Genomic DNA, 23,424 nt, shown 5'->3' on the forward strand with positions numbered 1-23,424 from the left:
ACAAGGCGAGCGTTCAACGACAACGAGGAAGAGGATGTGGGAGGCTATATCATCAGGCTGTCGAATTGCTATCATGGTGCGGTAAAAAATGGTAAGTTTCTATTTTTTTTTGTATTATAAATATTAAAACAAAGTTTTAAAAAATTAAAATCATTTTTTTTTTTTTTTTTTTTTTTTTTTAGGAACGCTACAACATTCAACACCTAAAAAAACCATGGTGGTGGAGAGTGTGGTGCGTGGTACGCGTCAAAACCGTGACGAGCGAGCTACTCGACGTCTCGGGGTAAGACGTCGAGCAGATACCTCGCCTGAGGCCGGACCCTCGTGTAAGTCGCTGTATACATTATTTATATGAAATAACAGCATCGATTTTATATTAGGAAATTTTACAAAAAAAAAATTTAATGTTTCAGCTCGCGCTCGAATTGTTCTAACGCCTGAGCTCGTCGATCTCGCGAGCGACGAAGCCGGACCCTCGTGTAAGTCGCTGCATACATTATTTATATGAAATAAAATAACAGCATCGATTTTATATTAGGAAATTTTACAAAAAAAATTTAATGTTTCAGCTCGCGCTCGAATTGTTCTAACGCCTGAGCTCGTCGATCTCGCGAGCGACGAATCGACGAGCTCACTTCGCGAGGAGGAGGAAGAGCAGGAAGAAGAATTACAGACTGAGGAAGAGGAATTACAGACTGAGGAAGAGGAATTACAGACTGAGGAAGAGGAGAGGTATTATGAAGGAGGGGATGAGGAAGGCTACGCGCAAGACGGATGGGGAATGGGTGACAGAGGTAAGAAAGATTGAAAATTTTTACAGTTACTTTTATGCTCGAATTTTATTTTTTTAAACAATAAAATTTTCACAGGATACAGCCCCCCTGTGATTTCTTACTCTTCCGATTACAATTATCAAACGGGGGAGTAAAGTAAAAAGAAGAAAATCGAGAGGTGAGTTGATTTAACACTACAAATTTTTCGATTTTATATTTTCATACTCAAATTTTTTTAATTAATTCATTAATTTTTAATTTTGACTTTTTGCAGTTCAAACAGGTGGTGGTGGAGAAGAAGAGTCGGAGGAAAACTTGGTCGGGCGAGGTTCCTGCGGCGCGCTTTCGAAGTCGTCGGTTTCGCCAGTCGATTCCTCGCGAGGAAAGAACGGAGGAAACATGGCAAGCGGAGGGATATCGATGCGGCGGCGGTGGAAAGGCGTCGGAAAAACATTTTTTATACAATTGAAAAAATTCTGTTCGCTCAAATGTACATATATTTTTTTTTTTAGTTTTTTAATAAATATTATTTATATTAAATAAATTAATTTTTCATTTTTTTTTTTTACCAGACTCTTTCCCCATCCTATTCAACGTCCTATTTTACTGCGAGATAAGCGATAGACCATATTATATGGTGGATTATGTGATGGGTAAAAGGTGGAATAAAAGTCATACGAGTGTGATACACATCATTTTATTAGCATAAATCATAGTTGTTTTACACGTTTGTTACGCTCAAACCACCACTTGTACAATTTGCAAACATTCCGCATAGCGCAATGTCTCGTGTGATACGCGCAGCGCAAGGTTCCGATTACATCCAAGTTCGTCAGGCGTGCGATATCTTCGTAATCCGCATCTATTGTTTCAATCTCTACATCATCTTCCAAAATCTCGCACAACCACTTTTTCTTCTCGAGTCCTTTCACGTATATCAGAGACGGTTCCGTACCAATGGCATTGTTGATAAGACTTTTCATCTGACTGTACGAGACGTGTCCATCTTCCCATCGGAAGCCGTGGTGGTGTATCCGTATATAACCAACACGCCAGCGATTTTTCCGATTTCGTCAACAGATACCACGGTACGTGTTCACGAAATACGTAATGAGATAGCGTTTCGCCATCTCGAAGTACCGCTACCTCTTTCACGATAAAAATGTTGTTGAACGCGTAACCTTGCAAGTCGACGAAAATTGGTACGTTCGACATCGTCGTCGACCGTCGGAAAACTGACGTTCCCATTCGCACACGTCTAATTTAAAACTTTTCACACGAGTCTGCGCACAATGTTGTTCAGTGGATTATATTCGACCATTCGATCGTGTATAATGAGACAATAGGCGGTGGTGTTGGCCGGTATATTTTCCTTACAATCAAATTCTATTCGCACGTCAACGGTGGCGCTCTTGACAGAGTCGTTTTGTCGCGAACAATCTATGACTACGAACGGACCGGCTTTCGAGAATTCATCGATGTCCAAATACGTATCGTCCTGTCCATAATAGGCTTTGCGGAAACGTGCATACATATTGTACAGTATAGCGTATCGACTCTTGTCGAAATCCAAATTCATGTCGTCGTACGGATAAAAATCTGAATTCAGATGCAGTCTCACATTGGTGAGTTTACAAGCGTCAAATTGCGTAGCGTTTTCAGACAGTACGTTTTTTCGACCGGTTTGGAGAGCAAAGATTACGTATCGCGGTTTTTCCAATTGCGTCGCAGCTTTGACCGCCCAGGAATGCTTCGTTGTATTCTGTAGCAGAGGAAACTCGTACAGATCCCACGAACGGAAGCACACGCTCAGATATCTTCCGCTTTCCAAAGTTCGAAGAAGAGACAGCTTGTTGACTTCGCTCAGAGATACATGCGGCATTCGCCACTGTATCTTGAGTAGTTCGATCGTTGGATTCGTACCGACTCGTCCAACGAGAGAATTATTATCGTTGCGCGATCGTATCAATACAAGTTCGTGACGAGCGTTGATTACAATCCGTTTGTAGTCCTCGCAGAATCCTAAAAGAGTATTGAGCGGAACGCAAAAATTAAAGTTTCCATCGAGCAACGGATTTCCATCCGGATTCCACGATGCGTATTTCAGCGTCTTGCTCTTCTCCGTCGTCAGCGATACATAGTTTTTGATCGTGCTGGTTATTCCAACGTTTCTGTTACGATCGATTTCAACTCCGTCGAGCTCGTATCGCATTTCATCAAACATGAACGCGACACAATTATTTCCCATTATACACACGTTATCTCTATTCTCATCGGCAGAAGTAACGAGTTTTCCTTCAACGTAGAGAAAACTCTCACACGGTAACGTGTACAAATCCTGTTGCTGTATCGGTATTCGTATCTCGTCGCTGTGTCCCAACGTCGTGTTAGCGTACGGATTGTACGTGTGCATCTCATATTTCACGATACGCTCGTCGAAGACGGGCTGGTCAGCGATGTCGAGTATATCCATCTCTTTAAACGTTTCTCACAACGAATCCCAACGATTTTAAAAAGTTTACGTTCGTTGTACTGAGCCTCTTGAATGGCGATGTTTTCCCAATTTTCGTTGTTCTCTCAATCACTCGCTGTTCGTTCAACACGAGCATTTCCTCGCACCACGTCGCCGCAAGTGCAGTCTGATGGTAATCTCCTCTCCGCGAAAAACGATCAATCGTCCGTCTTGATCCACCACACGCAAGGTGATATCGGTAACGCTCCTCGCGATGACCGGAAGGTAAATGATTTGCGCCGGTGTTTCCGAGACTTTATATCCCGGAGGCACGTTCGGTGAAAATTCGTGTATCGTGTGCACCGACCTGTCGTTGGCGTACGCACCCGTGGTTATGCTGCATTCCACTCGAATAATGTTTACGTTGACGATGTTTACCGAGGAATCTGATTCGTGCAACTTTCTCGGTTCCAGTATACGACCCGTCGAAAATCCAAACAGCGGTCCGATGGTATTCGGTTTGGCGAAATTTATTCGAAAAGCGCACATGATTTCACTCTTCATGGTATTAACGTTGGGACGAAGTGACAATGGATAATCTTGCTCTTCACTTTTTCCTCGTTTTTGCAGTATCGCGCGTTTCAGATAAGAAGCAATGGCGTCCAATTCGTACGATCCTTCGGGAATTGTAATTTCTTCGTCATTGTCGTCGAAATAAAATTTATTGTTCGCTACCGTCACGTTCGGAATCGTGTTGTAGGTCTCCATCGTGATTAGGCCGAGCTCGTAGTCCCCATCGCTCAAGTCTATCGGTGGAAAATAATCCACCGTGAGAACGCTGCTTTTACCGCTTAGAGTGAGCGTCAGCGACATTGTCGAGATTCCATCGACGACTGATGTCGATCGATGGCGGATCGATTTTTATATCTAATTTCTGAAGGAACAGGAGGCACAATTGTCCGCAGATCGTTTGATCGTACGTCTGGTAGACCGTGCGATTGTACGTTATCGTTGTATCGGTGTCTCCGAGGTAGCGTGTAAGCTTCTTCGGCGGTTGCAAATTGCCAAAGCTGTCAAAGTATACGGCGCGATCGCCTCTCTTGGCGTACGCCACCCAATGCGTGCCCGGCCCGTCGACATCGTCCAAATTCACGATACCGCTCTCATTTTTATGTATCTTGTCGGGTAAAGCGTTACGCATGTAGACACCTCGGAAATACGGTATTCGCATACGCTTCGCTATTTGTAACAACTGTAGATTGGTGGTGGCACCCGCGGGCATCTCTATCGTTTTTTCGACGGTTTTTTTTTTCTTTTCAATCCTTTGCCCCGCTTGTACGGAGCGAGATAAATCCCCCGTCCTTCCACTGCTTTATTGTGACGTTTCGTCTCTTCGAGTTGTCGTCGCGCGGCCTTAGAGTCGTTCACCGCCTTTGCAACACCCGCCGCTCCACCGGCAAGCGAACCGATGACTCCCAAGAGCGGTAACAACGGTAACATACCACCGCGTTTCGCCGTCGGAAGCGTTCTCCTCTTGGTCTTCTTCTTCTTTCTCTTTGTCATACCCATCCCCAATTTCGTCTTTGCTTTCATAGCAGCCCATACGGCGGTAGCAGCAGCCCTCTCACCGAGAGTCGCGTCCGCAGCGGTGATCCGCACCCGCGCTTTATCGGCGAGAACGCGATCGGCTGCGTGGCGGTCCGCTGATTCGCGGTTTTGCGAGTACGCGATGTCGTGATCGCGACACGCCGCGTCCAACGGATTGATACCTCGATCCCCTCGCGCGAGTCGTTTCCGCAGACGAGTCCCCGGCCCGCAAAATTGGTAGCCGGGTATATGCAGCTCCAACGGTAGTCGATTTATCACACTGTTCAGTAAACCGGCACCCTTGTATCGTTTCATAGAGCGCGAATTCTAACGTATCGCGTGTAAATCATATTTCCAACTGAGGTGTGTTTCGACAGCGCTCACCTATAAATAGGAGGCGCGTATCGATCATTAACCAGTACCGCTCTTTCCAACAACCGATGCTGCGCACTCGTCGCGTAATAACAAGGATGAGAAAGAGTCTGGTAAAAAAAATGAAATTTGTACAACAACCGTACACGATCCGTGTGAAAAACATGGATGATAAGACGCAAGGGGTTTGTGAGAAGGCGTGCAGACACGGTAAAATGCTGCCAAACACGATACGCGGTATCATTTGCGGTCCCTCGAATTGCGGTAAAACCAATGTAATGATTAGTCTGCTGGAAAGTCCGAACGGTGTACGTTTCGAAAACGTGTACGTGTACTCGAAATCGTTGAATCAACCAAAGTATCGATATCTCGAAAGATTGCTCGGATCGATCGATGAAATCGGCTACTTTACATTCTCGGACAACAACACAATTGTACCGCACAGCGAGGCGTTACCGAATTCCGTATTCGTCTTCGACGATATAGCGTGCGACAAGCAGAATGCGATACGTGAGTACTTTGCTATGGGTCGACATTCGAAGGTCGATTGTTTTTATCTATGCCAAACGTATGCAAAAATACCGAAACATCTCGTGCGCGACAACGCGAATTTACTCGTAATATTCAAGCAGGATGGAACAAACCTTAAGCACGTCTACAACGATCATGTGAATACGGACATGACGTACGAAGATTTCGGTACATTGTGTCACGCATGTTGGCAGCACAAGTACGGATTTTTAGTGATAGACAAGGATAGTGCGATTAACGATGGACGTTACAGACGTGGTTTTAACGAGTTTGCGGTACCGCGGAATGGTTAGTTGTTCTCGAGACGTTGACGATGACGCTTGACACGAAAGATATCGACGAGAGGGAGAAGATCGCGAAGGAAATCGCTCGTACGAGCGAGTCGATTCGCAAGAAGCATCGGACGTTGAAGACGGGTAGAGTGGAGCAAGAGGTGCAATTGGAGAAACGGTTGAAACCGATCGTAGAGCCGTTGAAACGAATCGTCGAGAACATCAAGGGTGACGATGATTCGGTTGACGATCTCGAGATTAAAAACTAACCGGACATCAAACGAAAGCGGTCGAGCTTCGAGAAGAAGAAGAAAATCAAGCGTACCCCGTTGACGACACCGATACAGACCCCATTGACGTCACCGATACAAGCCTCGACTCCGTTCCAGCCACAAAAATTGGTGTTTGAAGCGCCGACATATTTACCGCCCGAAAACGTGTTCGAAACCACGGACCCGTCTTTCGCGACATCCGTGAGACAGACGATGCAAACGTCCGATGGTCGGGAAGCTCTGTACGGCCAAATGGGTCCGCTGGGCCAAGAGTACATCGGGGAGCTCTTGAGCGGTGACAAGAAGAGAGGGATCGACAACGTGTACGGTGTAAATTTCAACGATGCGGGAACGTTTCTCGGAGACAAGGTCTTCGACATTGATAGAGACGACAATGTGATCGTGGACGGTGTGAAATACGCTGGCACACCCGGCCTGTTTGAATTAATATTCAAAAGACTTCCCGACGATACGCTGTGTACGGAGGATGACAAACAAAAGTACAAGAGCATACTACTCACTACTAACGCTCACAGACGCGGTCATAACGCGCATTTACCTGTTTTGGGAAACAAAGGATACAAATACAAACATATCATCACACCTCTGATATCTAAGAAAGGTGGAGGTGTTGCACATCTCGACAAGAGAGGTGTGGGTCGCACGTTACCCAAGTGTAACGTACCACAGACCATGACTGTGACCGACAACGCGGTCGATTACGTGCACTGGGATGATCCGAACGAATTGGTGGATCGCCTTCGATTGCTGGACGCCTCCCGTCAGGCGGGAAACAACGCGCACGATAACAAGTTTCTCTCGATTATCGAGGAACTGCGCGAAGCCGGTCTGATTATAAATTAATCACAGCTTTTCAACTATCGCCAGTATTGCTCGTGTGATGCTACAGGAATGTCTATCAACAAATTCGGACTACAGTTAGGAGGAGGAAGCGTCAGGGTGACGAGACAGAGCGGCGGAGTCTCGAAGAATTACGTGCGCGAGAATTGTCTCTGCAAGGATGGTGAGGTTTTCAACGCCAAGTCACGCGTAATCAGACATCTCGCCGACCCTGAAGCGGACACCGACGCTGTCAACAAGCTGCATCTGGATCATCACCTCAAGCTTATGAGCGATCGTGCGAATCGAGATCGTATGCTCCATGAAAATTTTAAGCGAGAAGTACTTTCGCGACTCGAAGATTCGGAGAATACCGAACGGACCTGGAAGAGGGACCACGACGATTACATCGAGACCAGATACGTGGCGTTGGAACGACAGATTCACGATTTGAGAGGTCTCCTCGACGAGAGTGTGGCGCTACTCGATGGAAGAGCACAACTTTTGCATCAATATCGGTAGGATAGATTCTTTCAAAAACACCGAAAATTCCTCCTCGGAGTCTTCTAGTACACTGTCGTAACAAGCTGCAAAAATTTCATCGAATACTACGATGATGCGATGAAGAAGAAGAAGCAAAACGAATCACAATGAGCAAGAAGGAAGCGGTGAGCCTGGAGAGGAGATCGCTCGTGGACGAGCTCCACGCACCGGCGAGAAGAAACTTTACGCGTCGGCCAGTCGTCGTGAAAGGATACGACGATTTGTGGCAGGCTGACATTGTCGAGATGAGACCGTACTCGCGATCCAACGGCGGCTGCAACTACATTCTAACCGTTATCAATCTGCTGAGCAAGTACGCGTGGGCCGTGCCCTTAAAGACCAAAGGTGGAATCGAAACGTCCAAAGCATTTTCCGCGATATTTTGGGAGAGAATTCCGAAAAACTTGCAGACCGACCATGGAAAAGAATTTTACAACAGAGATTTTCAAAATCTTGTCAAGAAACACGGCATCAATCATTATTCGACATACTCGGTCATGAAGGCTTCGGTGGTGGAACGATTCAATCGCACGTTGAAGAACGAAATGTGGAAGTTTTTTACGCTCGCGGGATCGTACAAGTGGATCGACGATTTACCGCGATTGGTCTCGGAATACAACGGTCGTAAACATCGTACGATCGGTATGCGTCCGATCGATGCCACTCCCGCGATCGCAAAGGGACTCTTGAACACCGTGTACAGTAACATAAAAATTGCCGCACCAGCGAAATTCAGGGTGGGTGATTCGGTGCGCGTGAGCAAATTCAAAACTATTCGAGAAAGGATACACGCCGAATTGGTCGATGGAGGTGTTTAAGATCGCCACGGTGCAACGTACCAATCCTGTGACGTATCTGATTAAAGATTATCGCGGAGATCAGGTCGCGGGAGGCTTTTACGAGCACGAATTGCTCAAGACCGCTCAACCCGACGTTTATCTCGTGGAGAAGGTGTTGCGCCGAAAGGACGATAAGGTGTTTGTAAAGTGGTTGGGATTCGACAATTCGCACAACTCTTGGATAAATAAAGACGATGTATTGTAATAAACTGTGTATATTTTACATTGTATTATAATAAACTATTATACATATATATACAATGGTGTTCTTTATTACTACAATATGTTACAATATATACATTTAAAAAACTAATAACAATAATACATAAAATATTAAACTATATAAATTACTACGCATTATTTACAAATGTATCTCGCGATGTCCCCATGGTAGAGTGTCGGTGGAACCGGATACGACGTGCCGCTTATCGTCGTACGGACTGAGCGCGAGCTTCGACTCCGACACGGTGTACACCTCGTGCAACTTTGAGCGGATGCACGATTGACGCCGCGTCAGCTCGATTTCGGCGTTGAGACACCGAGTGTAATCGTCGAACGTTATCGTTCTAGCGACTACACTCTTTTTTACACCTTTAACCTTTTTGGTGTCTTTTTGACCGGTGACTCTCAACGCGTACATCTTCGCTCTCAGTCCGACAAATTCCGTCATGATCGCGCCGTTGTTCTCGTCTTTCATCAGACCGGGTACTTTCTTGTTGGCGCGCGGCATACCGTAAACGTTGTCCTCGGAGTAGTCGCTCGTGTCGAATTTGGATATATCGCGTTTCATATCCCGATACGCGTCCTCGCAGTGCAGAAGGTATATCAGACTGTCGGTATCGGTATACATAATTTTGCAATTGTCGCGGTAGAGAGGCGCCATGTACTCGTAGTGGAACTCGTACAAGCAGGTCTTGGATATGTCGAGGATGCACATACCCACGTAGATCGGCTTGTCGAATTTCACTTCGAGTTTTCGCAACTCTACGGCAATCAGATTCTCCGAGAACACGCTTCGGCTGTGGAAATTCGGTTTCGCGATCATAGCCTCCGCTCCGTACCGTCCCTCCCACTGTGTAACGAGTCGTACATCCGTGTGATTTCGCACATTCTCCATAGTTTTGCCGAAAACCGCGTTGTTTATCAATTTGTATAAATTTTTCTCGAAATCGTTTATCGCCCGTGTCCGAAACTGTGTATTTAGTTCTATGTATCCGCGAAGCCATGGAGATTGCACGAATTGCAGTACGCGGTGAATTTTTGCAATTCGCAGACCGTGTCGCACGCATTGCTGCAGATTACGGTAGTGGATGACATAACGCTGCTTATCGCACAGCGTGGCGAGTAATTTGATCTCCCGCTTGCCGGGCGGCTTATCGCGCGTCGGGCAGAACGGCAGATCGGAGTGCGCGTCGTGAAGATTCACCGGGTACAGATCGACTTCCAGCACATAACCGGTAGCCGAATCGGATGCAACGGACATTACGTTAAAGTTTTCGACATCATCGACCCATCGAAATTTGGCGTAGGGCAACGGTTGACACATCGCCCAGCCGTACAAGTTGTTTACATCATAGTACATTAGGTACGACGACGGTTCCGATGGGTCGTAGGATGGCATGTATTTGTTGTTGGCGGCGGCGTATCGGTTGGAGCATTGGCTGAGACCGCCGCGTATACCGCGCTCGACAAACAGCACCATATCGATGTCCGTGAGCAACTCGAATTTTACGCGCGTGTACTTCATCATAGCGTCCCACGTGTATCCCGGTAGAGTGTAGTAATGAGCGGGATCTAAACCGTAACTCTTTATAGACATGTTTCGAAAATTTTGAAAAATATCCGCCAACAAAAGAACGTCTGTTTTCAAATACAAATCGCTGTATTGGCCTAGATCTTCGATTGAAAATGTTTGCCAGACGTTTGTCGCGTGCGCGTAATCACTCTCGGATACCGTTTCTCCGGTGAGCGAGCTGTAAAACGATTCGCGCGATGGCAGGCTTGTGTCCCGGAGCTTGTCGACGCTGTCGACGCTGTCGACGTACTCGTAGGGAAACACACCTTTCCGAGTAAGCAAATTGAAATGTTCCGCGGATAAATGATTGAATTCCGATCGTGTAATCTTTAATTTATCTATAGTTAAATATGATGCCAATTTGTCGAGACTTGTACTGAGAAATTTAAACGAATCAATAAACCGTAATTTTATACACAATTTTGATTTTTGATCCATGGTATCTTTAACATTTTTTGTAAAAGAAATGTATCGCTCTTTCGTCAGCGGTAACAATTCGACGTTGCCTTCAAAGGCATTGGCAACGTCTTTAATAATGAAATGCGCGTCGTAACCGGATAAATTGTGAAATATCACCGGGATAACGTGGGAGTCTTTGTAATTTAGATTGCACGACGAGTGCGCGGCACCGCGGTAACGCCCGGTGAGATGACAATGATCGCGCACCCGCGTATCGTCCGGTGTAAACGGTTTCTCGCACACGTGGCACGTCGCGGTGCTACGGAATTTTTCCGATTCCTCCCGCGTAAGATCCGCCATGGGGACGACGGTGGTGAGGATCGCTTTCACACGGCGCGCCAAATCGTGAAGTTCGTTGACGAACCACGCCACGCAATCCTCACCGCGATACGACTTAAAACTAGATAAAGAATTATCGTACGTGCAACTTACATAAAATCCTACGCTATAGGCTCTGTGATGTTGGTAGGCGTAAGTAGTACCGTCCTGATCCACCTTTTTCTCGAGCGTACATTCGAGATCGGCGTACACTACGAACGGGAGCCGCTCCTTTCGATTGTAATTCCGGAACGTCAGCCACTCGTCGTCCTCGCTGGGGAGAACGACGGCGCAGTCGTTCATTTTCCCGCAGTCGACGCTGTGCGCCGATAATTTCTCCCGTGTATAAAAGTAGTGTAGACACCTGTAATAATTTGTATGATTAATACTGTGAATAAAGTTTCGAATTATTCTATAAATGTGTTTTTACTTACCGATCGCAAATGTACTTTTTATTTGCGTGCTTGCTCAGTTGTGAGCTCACCAACCGCGACAAGTTTTTGATGTATACAAAGTGTGCATTATTGTTTTTACACACGTAGAGCAGGTTGACGTGCTTCTCCTTTTTGTCGTCGGCGAGCCGCAGAGGGACGATTTTTGAGTCTTCGGTGGTGAAGACGTTGACGGAGATGGCGTTTAGTTTCTCAAATTTTGTTATTTGCGGAAGCGTCATGGGGAACTCGATGCCGCACAGGTTGAGCACCGTCGAGTAATGTGGGTATTCTATCGTTCTTTCCGGATGTTTTTCCGCTGGATATAAAGCGGCTACGACTGCCCACGCAAAGCATGCATTATCGTTTGATTTGACATTGACTACCGCCCTTTTCAGCATAATTTTCCGCGGTAACTCGATGTTGCATCCCGCGCGCAGAGGATTGAACTTGTTCACATTGACGGTGAGATTCAGGATACGCGACAACGTCCATCCACTATCGCGTTCCTGAAACTCCTCCAGGGATGTCAAGATGGTGTCAACCACATGCCTCGTGTACCATTCTTGTAGATCAGATGTTGGAAAGAGCTCGCAGTTCTTCGTGGCGATGGTCTTCACGGCAGTCTTGTCGCCCGCGACAAATTCCCCGTTGAACGCGGTGTTAATCTTGACGCTGTTGTGTTCCACCATGACGCCCTGGATCCGCTCGATAACCGTATTTCTCACGTTTTTCAAAAATTCATGAGGATCGATGTAGTTTTGATTGATAATCGCACCGGTCAGCACACGGTTCCTAAACGCCGTCTCGATTTCCTTCCACGTGTAGCCCTTCTTCTCGTATCCACCATATCCAGCACCGATGGGTACGAAACGCTCGTGCAGGGCGTCCCTCACACCCTCCAGACGCGCAATTTGCGCCACCAGAGAGTTGACTACTCCGGTGCGTTGCCTCTTGCGACATTGTTCCTTGAGAGAATCGAGGTACTCGTTGCACTCGTAGTCCCATGGAAGGAACTCTCCCGTCGTTTTGATATTCGCTGCTCGTACGGTAAGATCGCGCTCCTTCTCCATTGCGAATGATTTTGAAGATTCATATTTTTCTCACTCGCTTTATATACCCGTTTGTTACACACGACACTAACTATAAGCATAACGATGGTTCATGTTTGTATTAACAATCCTTATCTTATCTCTTCCGGGAATTATTGTGATCTGATACCCCCTACCATTCCAAAATTACCCCCTCTCCTCCAAACATGATGACGCATCTAGCAACATGGCGATGCCTACAATTTGTATTAACAATCCTTATCACACCCTCTAAGAAACGGCGCTCAAATGCTACCTCTTTGTTCTAAAATACAGCGATGACGCGATTTAAACAGACACTCTACTTTGATGCGCGCGTTGTAGGATAAGTCGATATAGCGGATAGGGTGAGAAAGGTATATAGTCGAGATAATAAAAAATAATTTAATTGAAATAATATTTATTAAACAGATGCATCTAATAAATACATTATGATGGTGAAAATATTTTAACAATAAAGTATGTGATATGCTAGAATTATTGCGATCCAAAGACCTGAGCTAACAGCTCACAATCGATTATATCATTCTTATCGAACGATTCGCTCTCACGTATTACCGCGATGGGATCCTTCGCACCGCTCGCGATTTTTCGAAAGTGTGTGAACTTGATGTCGACCATACTAGTGACGTTGTTCAACGATTGAACGATACGATCCACACAATACTCGAGAGCGATCATGTTATATATGGTGTTGTGTGACATTGCTAAACACACCGTTGATGTTTCCAGACGCAGCACTTTTAGATTATTTATCTTTCCAAACCGTAGCGTGACATGTTCGATGGTTTGAGATGATGCATGTGCTTTGTCTTCATCATTGTTAAAGAAATGGTGGATGGCATGTCGTTGATCCAGGAGGATCTTCCACATGTTGTATGTAAAATGTATCTCTCTGCCATGGTTGTCACCGAGAGCGATTTCTATGTGGCTCGGCGTAGAAATATTGATTCCGATATCCAGATATTTATAGCCGGTTTTTGTCAACGGGTATCTTCTAGCTAAAATTCTGGGAGGCGTGATCATGCTTCTTGGTGAATTACTTGGTGAATTACTTTTATTTCTGTGGATAAAAGCTTGCGTGAGTTCAAAGTGTAACAATGGCGGTGAGTTTAAAAGTGCAAATAGTAAGAGAGTCAACTTACACGTTGGGTAATTGCAGCTTCTTCGCACTCTGCTGTTCGTTGATCTGATTATTCACGGTTGACATGGTGCAAAACATCGTTGCTAGTAAACGTCACAGCGAACTAGTGATTTTCACAATGATTTCGAACGACTGATGGTTCCCTATTCTTTTTCACATGCTTTATATACCCGCTTGTTGCACACGACACTGATTAAAACTATCGATTTGTATTAACAATCCTCATCTTATCTCTTCCGGGAATTATTTTGTTGCATACAAAATTGAAATCTAACAACATGGCGCCGAAAAATGTTGACGTGGCTGCCTGTTGCTATGGGCTTTTGTTCTAAAATACAGCGATGACGCAATCCGTAAACCTGCACGAACCTACATACTATAAACATTGCGATTCCAACAACATGGCGCTCTACTTTGATGTGTAGAAAAAAAACCATAGGATGTAAACAGTTCTCTTTCCAATAAACAATCCTTATCTTTTCCGGGAATCCTTATCTCGCGATTTGTATTAATAATCCTTATCTTCCGAAAATTATTGTAATCTGATACCCCTACCACTCCACATTTACCCCCTCTCCTCCAAAAACGATGACGTTATTACCCCCTCCACTGTTATCTGATACCCCTCTTCCCCTCTTCACCCGCACCCCCCTCATTGCCCCTGGGTTAGAATCATCATAGTATAACTACTGATGACTTTTCGCCAATAAATTGTATATCCATATTTCCTTCCCATGCAGTAAGAAGAATAGGATTGTAATCATTGATATTACTTTCTTCTTTAGTTCGTGGAAGATCATAAAGCCTGCTTCTATGTTTTAATTGTTTTCTACCTGCTATGGCACTTGTTACATCTCTTATATTTAACGTCTCAGTGACAGGACGAGGAAATCTAAAACGACATCTCCGAACAACTTTGCGTCCAACTTTTTTAGAACGGAGACAGTAATCATTATGTTTATGTCGTTGATGCGTATTAACACGTCTGTGCAACAGTGGTGAAATATTTTGATCTAGCATTTTACAGCTTATATATTGTAAAATAAATTTGGAAACTTCTTCAATAGAAGCATCACCAAGAATTGGAGCATTTTTTATCCAGATTAATAAATGAAAATGTTGTATGCCTCTACCTTGGTATTCTCGTCGCCAAAAATAATGGGTGACTTCTCCGATTGGATGATCTTTTGAACAAATAAAGTCAAGCATCGCATGAAAAGTATTATCGATAAATCTCGATGTTGACACAGAATCTCTAGCAACAAGTACACTGGTGCATACCGAAGAATCGCACCATCCATTTACCTCGCGAATATATTCACCTAACTCTTCCCATAACCATTCAGCGGGACTTAATGTAAGAAACCATGTTGCAGGTCCATAATGTTGTGTCATACAATTTAAATTGTTTCTAGGTTTACTCCAGAATTGTTCCGTATTTCTTAGTGTCGAAAATATTGTACTTAAATCGGATTCTAACAATTCTTTGGACATTGCTTCTAAATATTCCGCAGCCGTATAACGAACTTGTGGATTAGCTACATTCATTTTATGATAAATTCCACGATTTAATTGACGTATATTTGTATTGTTTAACAAAAAAAATAGGTATTGTTGATTTAATCTATACTGTGGATGTTTAGACATCAAACGACACTTAATAAATTCATGATCATGAAGCTTAACCTGTCTAGTTTCGTGCTGTCCATTAATACCAAAAGGATATAAATCTGGAAAACATAATAAATCTAAAGATTTCTCACGATTATCCAAAGGTAAGTCTTGGACTTTTAACATTTGATATAAAGCCGTTGCAGTTTTATTTGTTCTTTTTTCATACAATGGATATATAGTATATTGCTCATAATAACCATCATTTTTTTCATCATTAACTTGAGTTAACATTGCCGCATGCTGATTGAATACAGCATCTCCAAGATTTTTCGTTTCCTGTATTTTAGTTTCTGAATTATTTAATGACACATATTTCTCATCCGTTATATCTTTCGGAATATTTTCGTTTTCTTGCACAATTTTGTTTTCTTGCACAATTTCGTTTTCTTCCACAATTTCGTTTTCTTGCATAATTTCGTTTTCTTCCACAATTTCGATTTCTTTCACAATTTCGTCCTCTTGCATTTGAAATTCCAGATTATTATTTAATTTTTCCAAACATAATTCATCATGAGTATTTGGTAATATTATTTCAGAATAGAAAGAGTTATTATTCTTTAACCATATTAATGCATCAAATACTTTTCTAACATTTACTATTTCTTCCCAGATAATTTTTGATTTTGTGGGAATACCTCTGACTAAAATAAATAATTCATGATTAATATTTATGGCATCAGTATTAGAACATAATTTGTTTAATGTCTCTTGTATAGGAAGTGGTAAATGAAATGTTCTACCTTTAACTTTTTGTATCATTTGCCTCTCAGGTAATTTTTTGTTTTTCATAACATTTCCCATTTTAACAACAGTTTGAAATGCTTTAGCTCTCTGTATAAGAATCTTTTCAAATGTGTTAAGAGATGATATTACTTCAGGTACATTATTTGTAAAAAGATTATTTAAGATGCAATACGCAGGCATTAAACCCTGAGAAAATTTTTGTTTGCAATAATTACATATATATTGTGAATTAATTTGTTGTTTCTCCACATATGCCATTAAATCTTTCCAAATTGGAATATCTACTTTTGCCCAAATGATTTCAGAAACATTTTTTTTATAACAAAGTTTTTCGCATGATACACAAACATAACGCGGTGTGGCCGTTAAACGTTTTTTCAAAGCCTTAAACGCATTCTTATACTTAGAAAAGATATCATCATCGCTCATAATTGCATCGCTTTGTTGACGCTTGCATATATCTGCTTTCTCTTGTGCAGCAATTACAAGTTTATTTAACGTTTCCAAATCAGCACAATTTAATGTTTCATCTAAATTCAAAATTTTGTCATAAAAATGTGTAAGTTGATAAATCAGGCGCCTCACATTTCTCACTTCCGGAAAATGAGATGATAACAATAGAACTGGTAAAAATATCCCTTTACAAATAGTGAAATTATCATGACAACTCTGTGCATGACCTCGTTTTGTGTTTGATGTTCTTACTGTACATGTACGAATACTTTCTATCAATGTAGGAACATTCTTTACAGTACATGTACTAACAATTTCAAGAAATTTTTTGTATCGTTCAATCAAAATTGGATTGTCAATTTTACATTTTAATGAAGTATTGCATAACCACGATTTTTTTGCTTGTGCTGGTATCAAAGGTAACACATTTACAACTTGTCCTTCCATATTCATTACTAAAGATTCTTTAAAACTTGTATTATAATACATAGATTCTCTAAAATAATTTTCAGATGACGCTATATGTCTAGATATCCCACATAATGCATCTAATTTTTCATCAATTCCACAGCACTTATCAACACGAGTCAAGTATACTTCTGATTTTTTTTTAAGCACTGCTAACATATAATTCATCTTGCGAATATAACCGTTTCTAATATACATACACCAACGTATTATTTTCTCGGCTTCTAATTGTTTTTGAATGTTACCTCTAATATTTAATTTTTCTGAAATGTTTTTAATAATTATTGCTAAAGAAGTATGAAATTTTATAGAATGCTAATACTGAAATTTTTTATATTTTTTAATAATTTTATCTGCAACATTACATTTATTTTTATTTATTACAAATTTGTTTTTATTCTCTTGATTTTTTTCTTCTTTTTTCTTTTTATAATATTGTCTGTTATTACGATACTTACATTCTAATACTTTTTGTCTACTTTGTTTGTTTTGCGAGCCTATAGCATAAAATATGCATTGTGTGCTTTTTTCAACAAAATCTTCTTCATATCGCAATCTTTTTTTAGCGCAATCATTTTTTAAATCACTTTCATCTTGAGACCGTTTTTCAGAGCAACATCTTTCTAAATTATTTTTCTTTTTATATAGACGTCGTTTTTTAGCGCAATTTTCTTCCAAATTATTTTCAAATTGACGCCGTTTTAAGACATTTTCTACATTTTGTTTATACCGATCTTGATTCTTATTTTCATTTTTCTTTCGTAATTCTTTAAATTCAAGATTTTTTTGAAATCGATTTGCTTTTTGTTGCTCCGTCTCTTTTTGACGTTTCATACGTGCACGAGTTGCTGAAGCTTCTCTCTTTTTAATTATTGCTAATGGAAGCACTTTTTGAAAATTATCATTATTTAAATCTTGAGGAAAGTGTTCAATCATATTAGATTCAAAAATTTTTATTAAATGAGAACGCATTAAACTATGATCATATCTCACTTTTTAAGGTTTAATATTAAATAATAATGAAATAGCAAAAGCTATAGCAAAAACACCGCAATCATTACCATTTGGTTGTTTTTGTACAGTAGGAAATTTGACAGGCCGCTCATTAAAAGGATAAGTTGGAAATAATTGTCTTAAAAACTTTTCATGATCACTGTGCAATTCTTTCTTATTTAATGAATCATAAATAAATAAATTTTTTCTATCATAATAGCTGCATATCCAATGTTGTGTGCTATGTAAAATCTGTATATGTTTTTTGTCTTCTGGTATAGGTTTTATATACTCAAGACGTTGCAATTTCCATGTCTCTTCAGGTTTATAATCTGAACAATTTTTTAAAAATTGGTTAAAATAATCCATATGTTCATCGTTTAACCAACCGCCGTGAACAATAATTTCTTTCTGATCTAATGACAGCATAATCTGTTCTATTTCCGTAGATTTTTTTATCTTACTAACTTCTTGATTCTCATGTTCGTTTTTATTTTTCATTTGTAATTCTTTAAATTCACGATTTTTTTGCAATTGATTTGCTTTTTGTTGCTCCTCTTTTTGATGTTTCATACGTGCACGAGTTGCTAAAGCTTCTCCCTTTTTAATTATTGCTAATGGAAGCACTTTTTGAAGAGTATTATTATTTAAATCTTGAGGGAAGTGTTCAATCATATTAGATTCAAAAATGTTTATTAAATGAGAACGCATTAAACTATGATTATATCTCACGTTTTCAGGTTTAATATTAAATAATAATGAAATAGCAAAAGCTATAGCAAAAACACCGCAATCATTACCATTTGGTTGTTTTTGTACAGTAGGAAACTTGACAGGGCGCTCATTAAAAGGATAAGTTGGAAATAATTGTCTTAAGAACTTTTTATGATCACTGTGCAACTCTTTCTTATTTAATGAATCATAGATAAATAAATTTTTTCTATCATAATAGCTGCATATCCAATGTTCTGTGCTATGTAATATCTGTATATGTTTTTTGTCTTCTGGTATAGGTTTTATATACTCAAGACATTGCAATTTCCATGTCTCTTCAGGTTTATAATCTGAACAATTTTTTAAAAGTTGGTTAAAATGATCCATATGTTTATCGTTTAACCAATCACCTTGAGCAATATTTTTTTTATCTGATTTTAACATCATCTGTTTTTCTATTTTTATAGACATTTTTGTTTTATTAATATTATTAAAATTCAATATTTTCTATATCCTTACAGGCACACAACAGTTACAGACGCACAGCAGTCGATTTTTGTAGGCGCACAGCAACCCTTCTTTTTATGTCAAGTGTTTAAAGACGCACAGCAGTCACTCTTGAAGGTGCACAGCAACCTTTCTTTTTATAAGCGCACAGCGCAGTGATTCTTTTTATAAGGTGCACAGCAACCGTTTTTTTTTGTAAGCGCACAGCGCAGTGATTCTTTTTATACGGTGCACAGCAACCGTTCTTTTTTATAAGCGCACAGCAGCTCTTGTATAAAAAGTAAAAAAAAAAATACTTACACCGAAACTCCTCTGGAAATCCAAGAATCTACAATAAACATTTAATACAGTAATAATGGCTAAACAATCTTTTATTTCAATTTTTAATACACTAATACAATTTTTTTTAATGTTACACTAATTATACAATTTTGTATTATTTACTTAATAAATTATTAAAATTTTAAATTTTCCAATTTTAAAATACCACTTACACTTTCTCACTGTCTTTCTCTGTTCTTCAAATAATAATAGTATCTGCAATAAAAATTAATAAAGTAAACATATATTGTTGTATTTAACACGATAAATATTGAATCGAAATATTGAATACTTTAAAATGTTAATATATTTACTATAAATACCATGTAGTATTATCCTGAAATAGATAAAGTCGTGTAAAGACGTTTGATTTTTAATATAAAATATTAACATATATTTACTATAAATATATTCAATATTTGTTTCTTGATCTAAGAGTCGTTTATCTTTACTCTTTAATTTATGGTATTCATAGTAAATATAAAAATATGTAAATATTTTATTTACATTAAAAATCAAACGTCTTTACACGACTATCTATTTCAAGATAATACTACATGGTATTTATAGTAATATATATATTAACATTTTAATATATATTAACATTTTAAAATAAATATAAAAGCTCTATCATTTTTATTAAATAAATATATGTTAAAAGTCAATATAAAATAATAATTTTAATATAATAATATTAATTAATAAGTTAACATATACAGGGTGTCTGGCAATAATCGCCCCACCGGTCATATACAGGTAGAGGAGGTCAAATCGAGTAGAAAAGTCCTTTACCATTTTTTGATTTTTGTAATAAGTACTAAGTAATTAACAAAAAAAGATTGGTGAATCCGTGCAAGTAAAGCGCGCGCAGCGAGAAGGACATCCCACTGCTATGCGATCACTAGGCGCGCGATGAAGCGTTGGGAGGAGCGCTCTACAAATGACAATGGCAACATACGAGCGGCGCGTAACGCTAGATCCTTATGTCCTAGTGATCGCGTAGCAGTGGGACGTCCTTCTCACCGCGCGTGCTTTACTCGCGCGGATTCGCCGATCTTTTTTCGTTAATTACTCAGTACTTATTATGAAAATTAAAAAATGGTAAAGGACTTTTCTACTCGATTTGACCTCCTCTACCTGTATATGACCCCGGTGGGGCGATTATTGCCAGACACCCTGTATAATAAAGCACAAAAACCCAAAGCCAGATGTAATAACATTTATTACTCTTGGGTAACACGTTTTGAAGAACCGAAACGTATGTTAAACAAGAGTAATAAATGTTAAAAAGTTTAGTTAGCAAATTACATCTGGCTTTGGATTTTTGTACTTTACTTTTATTATATGTAAATTTATTATTAAATATTATATTGACAATCAGACGTTTCTAACACGGCTGCTATATTTAGAGATATAATACTATACTATATATATAAAATAAACAACGGAAACATACCTCAAGTAATATACTGAGCAGTTGTTATCACAAGAACACCGTAAATATTTCCACCACTATAAACACAAATATGCACAATAAACACGGCAGACATTTTGTCTCATCTGTCAGTCGACAGCCATAGAGTCACATTTATATAAATGACTTACAAATTGTGCTACGCCTCAAAAGTATTCAATTGATGTTTTCCGTAAACCAATCTCGTTTCTAATGACAGCTGACAAATCACAATGCAGCATTTCCATTTCTCTTTATGACAATGGCCGGTATTCGTAGTCGGTCACAACACTTAATATTCTGTGGTTAGTGGACAGACAGAACAGAAAGTGTGCACACTTTGTGTACATGGTGGAATCTGCAGGTAAGTAAGCAGGTATATGTAAGCAGGTATGTAATGTTATTATTATATGAATATTTCACGACTGTAAAACTAATAATATATTTATTTATGTCTGTCTAAGCGCTGTCACAAGTATCTCTGCCCTTGCTGGTTTTGCCAGAGCAGTGTCATCAGTGTCATCAGTGGCTATTATTTTTTTTCGAATCGAGGTGTGATTTTATTTCCTTGGTTGGCTAAAGTAAACATGACAGCTCTATTCAATAAGAAAGATGGGTATGCGTAGTTGTATGAATAACTATATCTATTTTTTTTGCTTTTACATGGATGTTATATAGATAATCTTTATCTTTTATATAGAAAGGATAACATTTCAACAATGTTGGTGAGAAAGAAGTAAAAGGCAGGCCAGATATATGTTTTATCAAGTTTTGATTGATCAACGAGATTGTCCTTTTATAGTAAGAAACAAAAAATTATAATTTTTATCTTGCTTTATATGTATATGATATATATTTAGCGTGCTCAAACAGAAGCGGTTTTTTAGGCAATCATGAGAGCAGTCGCAGTTTGTACGCTATTTCAGGATTAGATTATTGCTCATGAAGATGTATTGTTGCCATATACTACAAATGAGAAAGCAGCATTGCAACACGAATTGTTCGATAAATTTTTGACCTATCATCCAGACAAGGAACCATGTTTTGTAACATAAGAGATCTTCCGAGCATGGCAGAAATATATATATAATATATATATTACCATTTACATGGTACCATTTACATGGATTTTCAATATAGTAGTCATGTGAGTTTGCAAGCTCCTAGTGGTTATATGTGGTGATTATCTAATTCTTATCAATATATAAGCGTTATTTTTTTAATTTATTTATTTTTTAACTCTAGGGGAACATTTAGGATGGAAAGAGAAGACGGATATTCATTTGATTTTGTAGAATACCACCTTTTTCTTTGGAATCGAAGGAAGAAGAGCCTAAAGTAGAAACACTATGCCTTATGTGACAATTGTTGTTTAGAGACTTTAGTGTATGATTTGTCTAAAATAAATAAAATTAGATAGCTCAAAGTTTAATAATTTTGTTCTGAGTATCCTAAATTAGTTTCAACAATATTTTATAATTTACAGTCAATTTTGTATATAAAAAAAAAAAATATAGCATGTCGCCTTCTGTAGTTAACGTAAAATTGACTGAAAATTATAAATATCGTTGAAACTAATTTAGGATACTCAGAACAGAAATATTAAACTTTGAGCTATTTAATTTTATTTATTTTAGACAAATCATACACTAAAGTCTCGAAACATGTACTTTTTTCACAAAAATGTATGGTAAAATTGAAATTTATACAATCATATCAATTATTATTATGCCTTATGTGACAATTGTTTAGAAACTTTAGTGTATGATTTGTCTAAAATAAATAAAATTAAATAGCTCAAAGTTTAATATTTCTGTTCTGAGTATCCTAAATTAGTTTCAACAATATTTTATTTTTTATAATTTACAGTCAATTTTAATAAAAAAAAAATATAGCATAAGTCGCCTTCTGTAGTTAATGCTATGGTTGACAACAATAATAATATATTACATGAATATCTATATCCTGTGCAATTGTCATATAAATAAGAAGACAAAAAGTGGTAAGTAATATATATAAGTAATATTTATTTATATATATTTATATTTATACATATATATATATGTGGCGGTTGCCAGATATTTTTGGGTAGGTTTGCACAAAGGAGTCAGAGCTAGTAATAATCTAGTTTATTCTATTTAATATCGTATTTTGTTTTTACAAAGTTTATGGCGCCCTAAGGCGCAGACTATTCGCAACCGGTGTTGTGGTTAGCGAGAGTCTCTTTAAAATAACGTCTTGAATTTCTTGCGACGTGCAAGAAGACGTTCTAGTCTGTGGAAGGCTAGCAGCCGCTCTAAGCTTTTCCCTGGTGTTGGCGGAAGTGGTGAAGGCGTACTGCCGGGACTCGGCGAGCGACACCTTAACTGGGCTGCCTG

The 23,424-nt window shown here is 39.6% G+C and overlaps 4 protein-coding genes, 1 long non-coding RNA gene and 1 pseudogene across 7 annotated transcripts; 3 read left to right on the top strand and 3 right to left on the bottom strand.

The window, feature by feature from the left end:
* Positions 1-23,424, top strand: part of LOC137001608 (putative nuclease HARBI1) — a 57,422-nt pseudogene that overhangs the window by 15,653 nt on the left and 18,345 nt on the right.
* On the top strand, positions 215-1,342 carry LOC137001611 (myelin transcription factor 1-like). The gene is made up of 3 exons (XM_067360721.1): positions 215-326; positions 414-479; positions 570-1,342. The coding sequence occupies exons 1-3, from the start codon at positions 215-217 to the stop codon at positions 806-808; spliced, it is 417 nt and encodes a 138-aa protein (XP_067216822.1). The 3' UTR covers positions 809-1,342.
* On the bottom strand, positions 7,987-9,623 carry LOC137001606 (uncharacterized). Its single transcript, XM_067360718.1, has one exon. It carries the CDS (start codon positions 9,596-9,598, stop codon positions 8,843-8,845), a length of 756 nt encoding a protein of 251 aa, XP_067216819.1. The 5' UTR covers positions 9,599-9,623; the 3' UTR covers positions 7,987-8,842.
* On the bottom strand, positions 9,688-11,461 carry LOC137001504 (uncharacterized). The gene is made up of 2 exons (XM_067360497.1): positions 9,816-11,461; positions 9,688-9,772 (listed from the first exon to the last, which is right to left on the bottom strand). The coding sequence occupies exons 1-2, from the start codon at positions 11,354-11,356 to the stop codon at positions 9,688-9,690; spliced, it is 1,626 nt and encodes a 541-aa protein (XP_067216598.1). The 5' UTR covers positions 11,357-11,461.
* On the bottom strand, positions 11,479-14,332 carry LOC105678962 (uncharacterized). The gene has a single exon (XM_012378705.2). It carries the CDS (start codon positions 12,555-12,557, stop codon positions 11,484-11,486), a length of 1,074 nt encoding a protein of 357 aa, XP_012234128.1. The 5' UTR covers positions 12,558-14,332; the 3' UTR covers positions 11,479-11,483.
* On the top strand, positions 17,212-22,848 carry LOC105677134 (uncharacterized). Of its 3 annotated transcripts, none has more exons than XR_010891574.1 (5): positions 17,212-21,410; positions 21,511-21,662; positions 21,747-21,847; positions 21,920-22,193; positions 22,292-22,848. It is a non-coding gene; the product is annotated as an uncharacterized lncRNA (long non-coding RNA). The 3 variants fall into 3 exon arrangements; XR_010891575.1 differs by having other exon boundaries at positions 17,213-21,436; positions 21,934-22,193; XR_010891573.1 differs by having other exon boundaries at positions 17,215-21,410; positions 21,934-22,193.

Source organism: Linepithema humile, chromosome 8 (genome assembly GCF_040581485.1).
Source record: "Linepithema humile isolate Giens D197 chromosome 8, Lhum_UNIL_v1.0, whole genome shotgun sequence".
Classification (NCBI taxonomy): Eukaryota; Metazoa; Arthropoda; class Insecta; order Hymenoptera; family Formicidae; genus Linepithema; species Linepithema humile.

Bases quoted from the DNA above. Each gene is read 5' to 3' on its own strand.
- LOC105678962 (XM_012378705.2), bottom strand. From the start codon at position 12,557: ATGGAGAAGGAGCGCGATCTTACCGTACGAGCAGCGAATATCAAAACG.
- LOC137001606 (XM_067360718.1), bottom strand. From the start codon at position 9,598: ATGGAGAATGTGCGAAATCACACGGATGTACGACTCGTTACACAGTGG.
- LOC137001504 (XM_067360497.1), bottom strand. From the start codon at position 11,356: ATGAACGACTGCGCCGTCGTTCTCCCCAGCGAGGACGACGAGTGGCTG. The intron at 9,773-9,815 runs GTGCGATAAGCA...CGTAATCTGCAG, and splicing joins ATCAAATTACTCGCCACGCT to CAATGCGTGCGACACGGTCT.
- LOC137001611 (XM_067360721.1), top strand. From the start codon at position 215: ATGGTGGTGGAGAGTGTGGTGCGTGGTACGCGTCAAAACCGTGACGAG. The intron at 327-413 runs GTAAGTCGCTGT...TTAATGTTTCAG, and splicing joins GCCTGAGGCCGGACCCTCGT to CTCGCGCTCGAATTGTTCTA. The intron at 480-569 runs GTAAGTCGCTGC...TTAATGTTTCAG, and splicing joins CGACGAAGCCGGACCCTCGT to CTCGCGCTCGAATTGTTCTA.